A 15,530-nucleotide genomic window follows, 5' to 3' on the forward strand; every position below is an offset into this window, starting at 1 on the left:
AACGAAAACCAATTCAAGTGCATCAGTGAGTCAGGGTGATACTATGTGAAACCAAGAGTTCTAAATGAAAAATTTGTTATTGTGGGGTATTGTTTTTAAGGGTGATGCATTCTCTGAAAATCTAACTGTATGAGCAATCCTCGTAGGTCTGATGTAGTACAGCACATATAGTGCAATACAAAACTGAATTCAATACAGAAACTCAGAAAGGATCTCTAGAAAGATTTTAAAGTTCTTCTCAGGTACATCCATGAAGATGGGTAAGATGGTGAAATTCATATGGAAGAATTCATACTACAAAAGCAGATAGCAATTATATAGATAAATATGTATATGCAACACTAGGAAGAATTCTTAAACCATATGTGGATGCGATGAAAAGTATGTACTGGCACATGTACATGTACATGAAATGTACCAGATCGAATTTTATGAAATGTCTAAAATGCATGGATGTGTACCGGTAATTCAAATTGAAACACACCTTTTGGATGTTTTCCTTTATTTTTCACATTACTCGCGCTGGACTCAGATTTTTTCAGACCTCGATCGCTTGCATTACTCGAGTTGCGTCTGGATGATGATCGACTGCTGATCTTTAATCTTCCAATCACTAGCGTCACTTTCCCCATCAATGTCTGTAAAGACAATATTGAAAGCGGTCAGGAAAATTGGATGTACTTTAATTTGTAAATATGACCATTTTTGGAACATCGCAATACATTTAGATGACTGCAGCCGAATAAAAACATCTTCATTCTACGGTATCAGGATAGGTAGGATTAATACTTCATGTACATACTTTTAACACAGTAGCTGCATAATCTTGAGTAACACCTTTCATATCTTCACCATTCACAGCGAGTATTTGATCACCTTGCATCAGTCTCCCATCAGCCTCCGCCACTCCACCCTTTACCTGGTTGGAATAATGAATGAAATCATTTCAAACAGGCTTATTTGTGGAAATGATAAGAAAAATTAGTACAAATTAGTTACAAATTAGTAGAATTAATACTTACGATGTCTGAAATGAACACACCGACATCATTCTTTTTGCCCACAATGCTGAGACCGAGTCCTTTGTTTGGCTTCTTCATCAGTTCAACAGTAAAAACATCGTAAAAGTCTTCATCTTTGACTTGCGCGTCATCACGTAGAACGATCATACGTACGACAGGCGGCGTCTGACGTAGGACTTGTATAGCGCGATCGTGAGATGCCTCGCGTAGATCATCTCCGTTCACCTAAGAATAATTTCAGCATCATGAATGATCATTATTCCTGCATGACGGAGCATAGAAATGACAAAATATACCTCTAATATTTGATCACCCGCCCACAGACGTCCGTCTTTCGCTGCAGCACCATCTTCGTATACTTCATGAATAATTATAGCACCCTGAATGTAATAAATCATTGAGGTGATTAGATCAGCGAGATGAATAAAAGGTACTTTCGGCAGTGCTTGGACCATGATTGATATTGCATTCACAGTGTTTGACCATGAAGATGATTAAGTATATCATTATCGGGTCACCTTTTTCTCATTGGATATTAAAGGTTTTTTTACTTACAAGTAAGGTATCACTTCCGCCTACTATGCTCAGACCTAGGCCTGACTTTCCTTTCTGGATTTCGATCACAGTTTCATGTCCAGGAGATATCACACATGTTGCCGGATCACCCTGTATATTTGGCGTGGTAGTAACATTACTGATTGAACGTTTTTCTTCTTGGTTTGATCGCTGGTCAGGATCTGGGATTTTATCTGAATCGGGGAAATAAAAAAACATAGTAAATTATGGCATTTATTCATTGGGCCTCTGCAAAATAGATTCTAATGCAACAGAACACCAAAAACTAACCACAAGTGCAACCTCAGATGAATGCTGGTAGGAAAAAAGTATAATGGGTATCTTGGGAGAAGTCAAATAATTCATGGTATGAATGGGGTACTAGTGATTCATGAAGGCAACAAATTCAATTTTTAAACTATTCTAAACAAATCTTTTCATCAATATCCTTAATTGATGCTGCACTATAAGTCCTGTGGCACAAACTAAGTTTTCAGATATTAGGATAATGCTATTTGCACAGGAAAAAAGTGAGCCATATCAGTGAGTTACTAAACAATTGTCAACCCTGCATAAACCTAGGGAGATCAAAATCTGACCACCAGCACCAACTAAAAAAGTGATTGTAACCTCATGCAGTCACAATATATAAACAAGAGAAAATTCTGGAGGTATATTGTTTACCAGGAATTATGATTGCTACTGAATTGTAGTCACCATTGTCCATCACATCGAATTCAGCATCTGAAAACAATCTCCACAATGTCACCATCGGCAAATGATGTTATCCCCCAGTATGATAATAGAATGTCACTAACATCGGAGATCAAGGGAAAACAGGAGTGACTGCTGGCTAAAATGTCTGTTCACATCAAATCATGTCGCGTTCATCCCGAAAAGTAGCACTAATATCATTGAATGATTATTTATGACCACGAAAAAGCTATTACTTGAAGAATTAATTTCTTACATAAATTTAATTTATCTATGCTTAAACGGATGAAAATCGTATATAAAGTGCATTATGAAAAAACAAAAATTGACGAGCAAAGATTTTTGTAGAGGAGTGTCTCTTGCGAGAAAACCCGATGGAATTAAAGCGGGATGAAGCAAACTATCTGGATGTATACCACCCACAAATCCAATATTTGATGGCAAATTTATATCATTTTCTACTGAAGAAATCAAAGATAAATCCACCAATGGTGATGCAGACCACCAACTCTTCTGTGCAAAAAACAAAGTAATAACGATGCCTATGTCTGCCAGCCATTTGTGATTAATTCGCAATGAATGTGAATCATGCACTATAACCTTCATTAGAAAAAAGCCGAGGATGTTTTTTCCTTATACGATCAAACTTTAAGACCAATGACCTCAATAAAGCTTATCGCTTAAAATACCCATCTTTTTCAAAGCAAATAAAAGCCGAGGTTATGTTATTCATTTTCCCGTCTCTATAAGTACCAGTATTTGTATATGTATGATATGTGAATTAGTGTTTTTGAGTTTTTTTACCAGTTGAAAAATCATCATCAGAGACAAATGACGAAGAGCTTTCGCTGCGACTGATATCAGGAGAATTCTCAGTCTCAAAACTGATGGTGAATTCCTGTTCTTCTTGTTCAGCTTGAATAAAGGAACTTTGAAATTCATTTCGAATTCGGTTACGATTAAATTTCATGCGGACATGTTTTTTCTACAATGGCCGTGGTGATACAGCTACTGATAATTCCCTTCGGACAGTGATATTATCATTGTATAGCACAATTCATTTACAACAACAGCTGACTTACTTTGATTTTGAGATAAGTGTTGAAGAGAGCGGGATTGCGGAGTGGTAGGGGTTGTGGTTTCGATGACAATATTTGCATCACTATTAATCGTCAAATTCACTGTTCCTTGAGCTTTACGTAGTATTTCAATAGCCTGAAAATAAATAGATAACCAAAGTCAGTGCATGTATGTATCAATAAGCATACAAGTACTCATAATTATACCAAAATATTTGCCTGAAAAGTCACCTTAATCCTTACTTTTCTTTTTAAAATGGGATTTATGATATTATACTTTGAGTAGTATAGTGACTACAGATAAGCACGTCATACTTACTTTATCGTAATGGACTCCGATTACTGGAGTTTCATCAACGCATAACAACTGATCACCAGATTTCAATTGGCCACCCTGACAAATCAGAAAAAATGACATTAATTAGTTCATCGATTGACATATTTTGCAGATATCACTCCATAGACTCAAACATTCTTCATGTTCTCTGTTTAATGTCTGGCATTTGTACTCCATATCTTATTTCATTTTCAATAGAAATGGCACAGGTGAAACTGAAAGCGCTGAAGAAGGTTGGAACCAGGCTACAGATTGTGATAATTTTGTCACATTGTTGCCTAGTTGATAAAAAGATGATAAAGCCAGATGAAACCGGGAGCGAGCAAATTATAAATATTGATACGTACGTAATGACCACTTATGAGTATCAGAAATGATTGATTGATCAGATTGTTAAGACATAACGATCGGATGAAGACTGGTATCGAGTGATATACTGTAATCATTTCAACTGAGTAACATGAAAATCCGATAATTCGATTTGATCAATCGACTGATTTCAGCTAAATGCATAAACGAATTACTTCTCAATCTGAACTCATAGAGAATTTTACATGTACAAGTCTGTCGAGTTCATGGCTACGTCTATTCTGATTCAGCGCTTACCTCAGCCGCCGGTCCGAGGTTTATGCTTTTGACAAAAATGCCCTTACGGTCATCGTAGTTTTCTTGTATCGCAAATCCTAAGCCCATATTTGTCTGGAAAAGAATAAATCTCTCCTAGATAATCTAAAACTGGTTAACCAATGATGTTATGTTTATTTCAGATTGAAAATTTAATTACCTTTTCAAGTGTAATTGACTTAATATCTTTATACGGTGACAGATCATAGCCGGCTAGACAAGCTATTGATGGAATGGTCGTATCAGCAGTAGAAGGTTCATCATCCTGGAAACAGAAATATCAGCATCAAACACCGTAAGGCTGGAGACTGCAATTAGTATGTCGTATATTGGTCGGGATCAGGGGATAACTGGAGCGTATCTTAATCTAGAAGAAGATGTTTCAGGCTGAATATGAGAGCTATGTTTGGTTAACTTCGTAAACTGACAATCATGTTGGTTGGTGTAAAACGAATTTTTCATGACAAAGGTTGGTTAAAAATTTCGTGACTAACTACTGGAATGAATTAGATGCAAATTATATGGTATTTAATAAGTGATTGCATTAGTTATCAACATAGAACTGAGGAGAGATCATGAGCAGGAGGAAGGCACCAGTGAAAGAACCCGCAATTTTTCTTGCGAGTGCCTTTTGAAATACATGTTCTATACCTGTTGCAAAAGAGCCTGTATAATTCTTATAAATACACCAACATTTTGAAATCTCCTAATATCACATCTTGCATAAAGATTTCAAAATTAGTGAATCCAAAAATGCAATGCTTCTAACAATAGAAACTAAAATGATAGTCTTTCTTTTAAAGGGCATAATTTATAATCGATTCTACGAAGCAAAATTCTATAACATAATCACAAAAGCATTGGACAATATAAATATGAAAATCACAAAGGAGAGATGTATATGAAATCAAATTAGTACATACATGATCATACAAAATAGTTTGTTAATTTGCATCTAGAGCCAGAATATTGATTGAATAATAAACATTTATGAATGAGAGGATGGACTTTCAAACGAATAGACGAAAAATTGGAAAACTGGATGAAAATGATCTGCTTGGGATATAGGGGCTGGTTTCGATCCATAAAAACCAGTCTGAGGGTCATTTTGATCCTACTCACTTAATCGTAAATTTTGCTCGAATGCGGAAATCATTCAACATTTCAATATATGAATTTGATAAATTTCAATGGTTCAAATTTAGTGAGTTTCAGGGAACAATCTGATGTTTTTTTTTAGGTATCAAATCGAAGCCCATTTCAGTCATTGCTATACAACTGAGCATGGTAGCTCTACAAACAATGCAAGAAAGACAGCATACAATATGTTACTTGGGCAACATGCTTTATGCTTCGTGGATTGGAAACAAGGAAACTATATCGTTGAATGACATCTAGAAAAATGAAACCGCGTTGATAAATTTTCAGCAATCGGCAGCAAGAAAGTGACGAAAGAAAGTCATTAGAAAAAGGAGAGAATAGAAGCAACGTTCAAACTGCGTTCAATATATGAAGAGGGCAAGTATTTCATTGACAGTTACTCACTTTCAAACAGGGAATTATTCTTGTTTGTTTCTGTAAGTGACACATTATATTATGACACCCTGTTAGATTTGTTTTTAAATGGAAATTTGAAGTGAATCCTGAATCATGTTAAGTACGATAAGTAATGTCTATACAGAGACGATACACCAGAATGTATAACTAAACGTCTAAACTATTCACTGAACGTCTTCTTAACTGGCGACCATCAAACTACGTTTCCAAAATACACCACCTGATTATTAGTTACAGTCCACTGTATAGACATTTTAGGTAATAGACTTAACTCGTGATTTATATCATCAGAGGGATGAACTAATTCATGAAATTTCATCATTATTAAATACATTGTTGAAAATTCAAATCAAAAAGTACTGACATTTTTCATGCTAAAACAGAACACATTTTGTATATAAATCATAGCAAATTTGTTGCTTTTTTTTGGTTTTGAATAAAGAGGGGTTTAAAATATCTGTTACACACTAAATAACTTACATCATATTTAGCTGGTTGGGCTGGCGTTAAAGGTTTGACAGCCATATGGTTCAGGAAATCATCCCTCCTGTAAGCAAAAAAGATATTTACATATTTTTAAACATGTGGTTTTGAAATTCCAGTCGAAATACAGGTTGTTTTGAAAATCAATCTGGTGATTGAAATGAACTGATGAATCATCAGCCTCCAATCATGCACATGCAAAGAGTGAAAAATGAATGGCAAAAATCTGTGCCACATTTTTGGAATTTTTCAGATATTTCAACTAATGAAAATAGACACAAAATCGATTTCCAAATGATTTGAATCTGAATAATAAACATATTAATTGCATTCTAGAATTCTAGAGTTACTGGAACGAAATAAAGTCAGCTTCAATCATTGAAAAATCTTGAAAAGTTGGGCCTGATATTGTTGTATGACTTAAACAACTGTTTTTAATAGCCGAAATTATTTGCCACTTCGAATCAGCTAATCAGAGAGCACCAAAATATGAAATCATTGCCCTTGATCCAAATTACAGATACATGAAAGCAGAAGATCTTAATGAAGTTGATATTCCAAAATTTATTATGGCAAAAATATGGAAAAATTGAGATCCAGCTTAATGAGGCTTAAAGCATCTTAGTAGATGTCTGCATCGTCTATCTATAGAGCTGTATCATTCGGCGAAAACATATCAATTTCTTTCCCCAAAAATCAGATTGTTCACAGCCACCTGATTCCTCATGAATATACTATGCAAGACTGCCTTTGGACCACACGCAACAAACAGGACGTTGACTGTTAATATGTTGATTGGCACAAATTCTCAAGAATATGACAATAAACATTGTTCTTCCCCCTGAAGGAAGTCAGCCAATACCATCAAGATTTGTTTCTGTATATGCACATGACCATCATTAGTAATCATTTTTTCTGCTGCACGCATAACAGACATACGAAAAAAAAATACAGACAAAATTTCATTCACAACAACCACAGACACACACACACACACACACACACACACACACACACACACACACACACACACACACACACACACACACACACACACACACACACACACACACACACACACACACACACACACACACACACACACACACACACACACACACACACACACACACACACACACACACACACACACACACACACACACACACACACACACACACACACACACACACACACACACACACACACACACACACACACACACACACACACACACACACACACACACACACACACACACACACACACACACACACACACACACACACACACACACACACACACACACACACACACACACACACACACACACACACACACACACACACACACACACACACACACACACACACACACACACACACACACACACACACACACACACACACACACACACACACACACACACACACACACACACACACACACACACACACACACACACACACACACACACACACACACACACACACACACACACACACACACACACACACACACACACACACACACACACACACACACACACACACACACACACACACACACACACACACACACACACACACACACACACACACACACACACACACACACACACACACACACACACACACACACACACACACACACACACACACACACACACACACACACACACACACACACACACACACACACACACACACACACACACACACACACACACACACACACACACACACACACACACACACACACACACACACACACACACACACACACACACACACACACACACACACACACACACACACACACACACACACACACACACACACACACACACACACACACACACACACACACACACACACACACACACACACACACACACACACACACACACACACACACACACACACACACACACACACACACACACACACACACACACACACACACACACACACACACACACACACACACACACACACACACACACACACACACACACACACACACACACACACACACACACACACACACACACACACACACACACACACACACACACACACACACACACACACACACACACACACACACACACACACACACACACACACACACACACACACACACACACACACACACACACACACACACACACACACACACACACACACACACACACACACACACACACACACACACACACACACACACACACACACACACACACACACACACACACACACACACACACACACACACACACACACACACACACACACACACACACACACACACACACACACACACACACACACACACACACACACACACACACACACACACACACACACACACACACACACACACACACACACACACACACACACACACACACACACACACACACACACACACACACACACACACACACACACACACACACACACACACACACACACACACACACACACACACACACACACACACACACACACACACACACACACACACACACACACACACACACACACACACACACACACACACACACACACACACACACACACACACACACACACACACACACACACACACACACACACACACACACACACACACACACACACACACACACACACACACACACACACACACACACACACACACACACACACACACACACACACACACACACACACACACACACACACACACACACACACACACACACACACACACACACACACACACACACACACACACACACACACACACACACACACACACACACACACACACACACACACACACACACACACACACACACACACACACACACACACACACGAACTTCATTTGAGACATGGGAATGTTCATGGCGTACAGCCTGATTACCTGAGTAATATGATTTTGACGGTTGGAAGAGTTACTCCCTTGATGATGGCTGATGCGTTAAGATGACTGCGGCCGTATAGAACTTGTCCATTTATCTATGCAAAGACAAAAAGAAAAAGATTGATAACATATCAATGCAATCCAGATAGAATGAAATTGTAAAATACCCCCGGCTAACCTTGAACATGTTATTTTAGACTGCTGGATATACAGTTCCAGGAATATTCTCTTTTATAGCAAATCTCATCTCCCTTTCTACACTTAGGGCATAAAACTGCTATAAATTAGCTATTAATGCGAAATGTACGTCGTCTGAATAACAATTCGTCAACTGGCATCTCCGGTGTCACATTATTGAATTCCCTGAGATCGGGTATCAGTTCCCATCAGGGATGGAAGATATGTCAAACGCTGTTGTTCTTTTGAGAACTTAGCTAAGTAGATATTTATTCATTCAAAAGGAAAATAGATTAAAAAACTTTTTAAATTATACAAATACGTAGAAAAGCTGCTGAAATATATATCAAATGTTACTATAAAACAGATTAGGTTTGATTTAAAATACAGTCTCTCATAATACAAGAGAGGAACATACATTCACAGCTAGGCTGCTGGACTGAAAATACTAGATATTAAGTTCTTTCTAATGTAGAAGCAAGTTATATTTATAAATAAAATAATTCAAATAGATTTCGATTCATTTCATAGTCAGCGAATATTCAGTATTTCAATAAATCTGCCAATTTGCGGGTCGATAAAAAAGGCAGGTTTTTCTGACAGGTAAGTTATAAGATGTTTGACAGATGCGCGGAGAACAGTATTCAAAATTTGATTCGCGTCAATATTCTGATTCGGGCCGTGATTTATTGCATCAAATTTTAAATGAAAAAATGGAATCAAATGGAGATAACATTGAAACGGTTGCGCTTATTAAGAAAAATGCAAATTCAATTTCTGCGTAAATCTTTTTGTCGACAAGTACTTTCAATACCATTGGGTTGATTGTGCCAATACCTAGACAGTTACAAATCTAATTCGTTTTGACTTGAACCAATCATATTTACATATCCAGATAGGAATTGAATTAACTGAAAGGCTAATAGATGGATACATTCTTAGGATGCATAACATAGACCTTGAATAGACTGACTGATGATAATGGACACTTGGGGGTGATGGGACCTAATCCAGGAACAATCTTCATTGCTCAATCTACCGGGCTCGATTTACATCGCTGCATGGCTTCTCATAGAACCTTTTAGATACCGAGCAGCACAGCGAATTCAATACTGTGAACATTGAAACAAGTAAACTTATATCGCGCCGGACCTGAGAGTTAATACTGTGTGTAAACTTGCGTAGGTTTCGATAAGGATTATCCGGATCGTGGCACTGAAATTAACACGTTTGTAACCGACGTTGCCTTCATCAGATTTTAAGCTTCAAGGAGCTATCTTCATACTGCAATGGCGACGGAGGTTTATCGAAAGGAATCCCCGATGTATGCAATTCGGGATTTAGATATCACATTTGGTAAAGATCCCTTGATGAAGTGTTGAGCATCGAGATAAGCAGAGATATGTCACCTTGAGATAATCAACGATTAACATATTTTGATTCGAATTGAATCGAATACTGTAGAACTGTGACCTAAGTTGCCATAGCATTGAATGAATGCCAGACAGTGAAACATCAATCAGCATAATTCAATATGGCCATTAATATGTTTACTTACTTCCAGTAGTTCATCGCCAACTTGTATACGACCATCTCTACCGACTGGACTATTGGGTACAATACCCACTATGAATATACTCATCATGTTGAGATCTTTATTGCCCGCCAAACTCAGCCCGAGTCCGTTCTGGCCCCGCTCCAGCTCTATCAAGTGCAAGCTGCCATTAAGGTCACCATACTTTTTATGAATGCTCTCTGAAAAACATAAATACAAAAACAAATCATGCAAGTTGCAGAATCTTTTGCCATTTTACTGTAAGCATCGGGAATATAAATTCAATCAGGCATAGCGGTGACAACATCGTCCTATTCCCGTGAACGAACAAGACATTATTCTGCTGAAATTTCCCTGGGGTCATTTAAAACATTCGAAGTCAGTCAGATGATGATGATCCGATTGAGAGATCTATAGAGAAACTTTGCAGCTTATCATCTATCACAGCAACGCCGAAGACTTAACATCATTTTAAAAGATATTTTATCGTGCCAGCTGTGTAAAGCATAAACGTTTCGATTTCATGTCAGAACACTGCCGTGGAAGTGTGATAAAAATGATTTAAGGAGATGAAATAGTCCATTTGTACACAGAAAAGGTTTTGGTATTGTGTTTATCGATTCATCAACGCTGCGTCATAAGACGTGAAAAAATCAGGAAAAACAGCCCACCTGAGCATTACACAATATTCCCTTTTCGTGTCATTGCCTCGTTATAAGCTGACACATATTTTCATCACTTCACACTTTTTTAAGAACGAAGGAAGTATATATGGCACCTTTGTTGAGACAAAGTTTTAGTAACTGATAGTGAATTTCCATTGGTTATACCCGGTAATTTTAGGCCATAAAAATGTGTATAAGAATCATACCTAAACATTAATGATATAAATACAGTAGTCTTCTTATAGATGAATTAGTTTGGGAAAATAGAAATCCTAATTGATTGTCATTAAAGAATTCCTTGAGCACCTGAACTTTACAAAGAGTTCATCTGTACTGTCGTGAAGACAGTTTCTGTTGCGTGCGTGTTTGTTTGCCAATGTGCCGATGTCAAGTCCAATGTGAATGAAAAAGAAAAACTTATCAAATGACAGCGCACCCATATGCAAGGTTTCGATGTCATCACGTCTCCAATTCATTAGAACGATGTCATATAAGTGCGTTTGAAGCTAAATAAAACAGCCTAACATCCTTAAAACAGCCTTTAAATCTAAGCTCAAAACCCATTTGTTCATCAAAGCTTTTGATTAAACCTGTTTCAGTTTTCTCTGTTCTCTTTTTATATTTGATGTAGAACCAATGAGCATGTCTTATATGGATTTTAGGGTGAATAAATTACTATTACTATCATTATAATTATGAACTCGTAGACGTAGATAAAATTTCATCTTCGCATTTCGACATGCGTCGTTGCCATGATGTCATAAACGCATGCACTTATAAAACTTGATGAAGCGGAGTCTTTCAGATGAGTTAAGGTTTCATGGTTTCATGCTTTTCCGGTGTAAGACATCGTTGATCAAGTGAAGAGATGCTATTCTGAGCGAGAAGATGAGCGGCAATGCTTTGCGTTGAAAATGAGATAATAAAGCTAACACATTATAAATGGAGAAAATGAAATCGAAATCCACTTGTGAATGCTCGAAAAGCTGAAAACATGATGTAATAACAGTTTTTAAGCAAGAAATGCGGGTAATGGCAAAGGTAACCGCTACTGAAGAATGATCACAGGAATAAAATGAGAGATGTTGGAATGTTGATCTATCACATACGTTTTAATTGTGGTATTCTACCGATGTTCTGGTTGTATTCTGGTGGTATCCGGGTACCGTTGAAACATTGTGGTAATTATACAGCTATATATCTCAAATGTATGCAATTACCAGGCCTTAATAATTCAGTTATTGACAACACTACCAATGCAATTTCTTTCATCGAATAAATTAAAGACATATAGATAAAGAATGGTGCTGTACTGAAGTGGTATATTCGTATATTGGAAATGTCGCCATGTTCATTCTTCAGGTTTTCAATACTGAGTGCAGGCTACCACTCGCTACACATGGATTCTTCACAAAAATGTTTTCTATCCCCCATTTTTTCAATCAGTATTCTGAATGATTTATGATGTGTTTTTACAGGAAATAAAAGGCACTAGACATCAATTCAATAATATCTGTTGTTGGGTGTGGTGCGCTAGGATCCGGTGATAAATTCCGTACATCTCCTCGGACCGGTTGAAAGATTGTTGATGATTTAGTATTGACAATATACCATAAATGATTTACTTTGACAATATCGATTCTGGAAATACATAGCAAGGCATGTAAATTAGTACTTTTGCTTCTTATCGTAGGTGATAAAAGCTTGGAGTAATCATTGTCAAATGATAAAAGTGAGTTCAAAAATATCTACTGACGAACTATTCCCGGGGTTCTTTGAACGAGGATCAATGGAATGACAAGCCTGCTGCAGTCATTTCCTCAATCTCCGGAGTTAAAAAATGAGCTATCAAATCAATTTTCATGTTCACAATCGCAATCACCCCAAAGGTTTCATTATGCGCGGTAATCTTAAAGGGGTCGGCATTAACAACCGATACAACTTGTTATTTGTGTGATGTAGATACCATATGCACTCTTCAATGTAAGATTAGCTATCTAACTCCAAGCCTCGTTTTGTGAAAGAACACACTTCAAGTTACTCAGTAGTTATTAGGTTTTCTGACCTATTCTTATTCCCTCCATTGATATCGTCATTTTCTTTACTCCACACTTCGACTGTATAATTTTCTGTATTTTACTGCTATTCTGGGTGAAATCATAACGTGTCATTAGATATGGTGGCTGATAAGGGCCATAGCGTAAAATTCCTGGTATGTAAATGAGGGCGCCAGAACGCCAGAACGCCAAAACGAAAAAAAACGTCCAATTTTCTCTAAAAGTTCGTTTTGGCGCGCCAAAACAAAGAAAATTCCGTTTTGGCGCCCCCGCCAAAACGAACTTTCATTTTGGCGCCCCCGCCAAAACGAACTTTCGTTTTGGCGCCCCCGCCAAAACAACGAAAAACGTCCAATTTTCTCTGAAAGTTCGTTTTGGCGCGCCAAAACAACGAATATTCCGTTTTGGCGCCCCCGCCAAAACGAACTTTCGTTTTGGCGCCCCCGCCAATACGAACTTTAAACCACGTAAAATAGTTCTATATATACGTAAAATATTTTCATTTATGAAAATTTATGCAAATTACACACAAGATCAACGCGCCAATTTGAAAAATAATTTTACTGTGGTTGAATGCTTGTTTTGGCGGGGGCGCCAAAACGGAAATAACGCCAAAACGATTTTTTCTTTGTTTTGGCGCGCCAAAACGAACTTTCAGAGAAATTTCGACGTTTTTCGTTGTTTTTGCGGGGGCGCCAAAACCAAAGTTAGTTTTGGCGGGGGCGCCAAAACGGAATTTTCTTTGTTTTGGTGCGCCAAAACGAACTTTTAGAGAAAATTGGACGTTTTTCGTTGTTTTGGCGGGGGCGCCAAAACGGAATATTCGTTGTTTTGGCGCGCCAAAACGAACTTTTAGAGAAATTTCGACGTTTTTTGTTGTTTTGGCGGGGGCGCCAAAACGGAATTTTCTTTGTTTTGGCGCGCCAAAACGAACTTTTAGAGAAAATTGGACGTTTTTTTTCGTTATGGCGTTCTGGCGTTCAGGCGCCCTCATTTACATACCAGGAATTTTACGCTATGGCCCTTATCAGCCACCATAATTAGAACTACGGGGTGTTAAAAAATACTTCACATTAACTTCAAAATGCATTTTCAAAATGCATTTTTATCCACATCTATTCACTAGATTAAGGGATTTTGATGAAAATTGATTACACATGCACCTAATATCAAGAGAAAAGCAACATCCTACACAATTAGTTCCTACTCTTACCACTAGGGTGAAGGGTAAATCTTTAAAAAAAAAACAACTCATTTCATCATCAGTTTTTATTAATTATCTCGCAGACAAGGCTCTAGTTATCAGCATTCTAATATTTCATGACTGATGTGATAATGACAAATGATTATTGTTTTAAATCGACGATTATCACTTCGTCATAATTCAAAATCTTGCAACCATAATAAAGCAATCGCTAATGACTGCTGACAATTATTCAGTATCCGATGACAAATGACATGCATGGAACGAAGCATTTTTACCATCCCTCAAGATCAAAGCAAATGTTTTTTGACAAACGATATAAAAACAACGCCCCAGACACACCTTATTTCAGGTCATACGTCATCATTCCAACTGATGATAGCTGAAGACAAGAGACAATTTGGCCCCATGCCAAATTGGCACGGATCAGGCCCGCGCCAAATTTGACCCGTGCCTAATTAGAGTGTGTTCATCACGCAAACCACTCAATTGACCCTGAACTTATACAAAGCGAAGTGAGTCACTTCCGGAACCAGTTGCAATTCACACGCAATTATTTGACCAGTGCTTAAATTAGGCTCAGTCGTG

At 37.9% G+C, this 15,530-nt stretch overlaps 1 protein-coding gene across 14 annotated transcripts in view; it reads right to left on the bottom strand.

Moving 5' to 3' along the window:
• LOC141900900 (multiple PDZ domain protein-like) overlaps window positions 1–15,530 on the bottom strand; it is a 157,633-nt gene that overhangs the window by 6,507 nt on the left and 135,596 nt on the right. For 10 of the 14 annotated variants that reach the window (XR_012618788.1, XR_012618789.1, XM_074787966.1 and 7 more), the window contains 15 exons: window positions 11,020–11,216; window positions 9,285–9,379; window positions 6,369–6,435; window positions 5,877–5,906; window positions 4,492–4,596; window positions 4,314–4,406; window positions 3,690–3,764; window positions 3,374–3,506; window positions 3,096–3,206; window positions 2,262–2,321; window positions 1,578–1,771; window positions 1,319–1,402; window positions 1,023–1,247; window positions 803–919; window positions 485–638 (listed from right to left, as the gene is read on the bottom strand). Coding sequence is in view for 12 of the 14 variants with exons in the window: in XM_074787966.1 (XP_074644067.1) it covers window positions 485–638; window positions 803–919; window positions 1,023–1,247; window positions 1,319–1,402; window positions 1,578–1,771; window positions 2,262–2,321; window positions 3,096–3,206; window positions 3,374–3,506; window positions 3,690–3,764; window positions 4,314–4,406; window positions 4,492–4,596; window positions 5,877–5,906; window positions 6,369–6,435; window positions 9,285–9,379; window positions 11,020–11,216 (1,740 nt within the window). In the remaining 2 variants the exon portion in view is untranslated. Of the gene's footprint in view, window positions 1–23; window positions 295–484; window positions 639–802; window positions 920–1,022; window positions 1,248–1,318; window positions 1,403–1,577; window positions 1,772–2,261; window positions 2,322–3,095; window positions 3,207–3,373; window positions 3,507–3,689; window positions 3,765–4,313; window positions 4,407–4,491; window positions 4,597–5,876; window positions 5,907–6,368; window positions 6,436–9,284; window positions 9,380–11,019; window positions 11,217–15,530 lie in introns of those variants that run through there. The other 4 variants (XM_074787972.1, XM_074787964.1, XM_074787965.1 and 1 more) reach the window with 4 other exon arrangements.

This window comes from Tubulanus polymorphus, chromosome 2, assembly GCF_964204645.1.
Source record: "Tubulanus polymorphus chromosome 2, tnTubPoly1.2, whole genome shotgun sequence".
In the NCBI taxonomy this organism is placed as follows: domain Eukaryota; kingdom Metazoa; phylum Nemertea; class Palaeonemertea; order Tubulaniformes; family Tubulanidae; genus Tubulanus; species Tubulanus polymorphus.